At 78.6% G+C, this 777-nt stretch overlaps 1 protein-coding gene across 1 annotated transcript in view; it reads right to left on the bottom strand.

Annotated features, from left to right (window-relative positions):
• SYPL2 (synaptophysin-like 2) overlaps positions 1 to 398 on the bottom strand; it is a 4,432-nt gene extending 4,034 nt beyond the window's left edge. The window contains exon 1 of the mRNA XM_010584580.1: positions 314 to 398. Within this exon, the coding sequence (XP_010582882.1) occupies positions 314 to 364 (51 nt within the window). The 5' untranslated portion in view covers positions 365 to 398. The remainder of the gene's footprint in view (positions 1 to 313) is intronic.
• Positions 399 to 777: the final 379 nt, after the last annotated feature.

Below are 777 nucleotides of genomic sequence, written 5' to 3'. Positions count from 1 at the left end.
CGGGGGACCGGAGAGCTCCAACGGGAGTTGTCCCGGGCAGGGGGCTGCACCGGGACACCGGATTGCTGCACCAGAACAGCGGAGGGACGGTGGGAGGCTGCACCGGGGGTCGCACCGGGACACCGGGGCGGGGGGCGGGGGGGCGCTGCACAGGGAGTTGCATGGGAGAACCGGGGGCTGCACCGGGGGTTGCATGGGGAGACCGGGAGCTGCCCCGGGGGTTACACCGGGAGTTGCCCCGGGCCACCGAGGCGCCGCACCGGGAGACTGCCCCGGGCACCTGGGGGGGGGGAGTGTCGCACCGGAGCCCTACCTGGAGCCGGGGCCCTTTGTCGCCGGCCGCGGGGGCGGCGGGCTCCGACATGGCCGGGCCGGGGGCGGTCGGTGCTGCCTCCGCCGCCCGCTGGGACCGCTCCGCTGTCAGAGCCGCCACCGGGAACCCCACAGCCCCCGGGGCTGGCAGCACCGCCCCGCCCCCTGCAAGGCCCCCCGGTCCGCCCCCGGACACCCGCGGGACAGCCCCCAGCCCCGGTCCGCCCCCGGTCCCTCCGCCCAGCGCGGACCCAGCCCACAGCGGGATGGGCAGCCCCCCCCCACCACCCGGGGGGGGTGTCCGTGCGTCCGTCCCGGGGCTCGTCCGACCCCCACTGAGTCCCCCTGGGGTCCTCAGCCCTGCAACGGGACGGGGAGCCCCGGGGCCGTGCCGGCGTCCAGCTCCCGGTGCGGTGCCGACAGCCGACGGGGGCCGGTAACGGGGCTGTCGGCACCGCACCGGGA

The sequence above is a fragment of the Haliaeetus leucocephalus genome, unplaced genomic scaffold (genome assembly GCF_000737465.1).
Source record: "Haliaeetus leucocephalus isolate CR32 unplaced genomic scaffold, Haliaeetus_leucocephalus-4.0 Scaffold1000, whole genome shotgun sequence".
Lineage (NCBI taxonomy): Eukaryota > Metazoa > Chordata > Aves > Accipitriformes > Accipitridae > Haliaeetus > Haliaeetus leucocephalus.
This window is presented reverse-complemented; position numbering and strand designations above follow the sequence as displayed.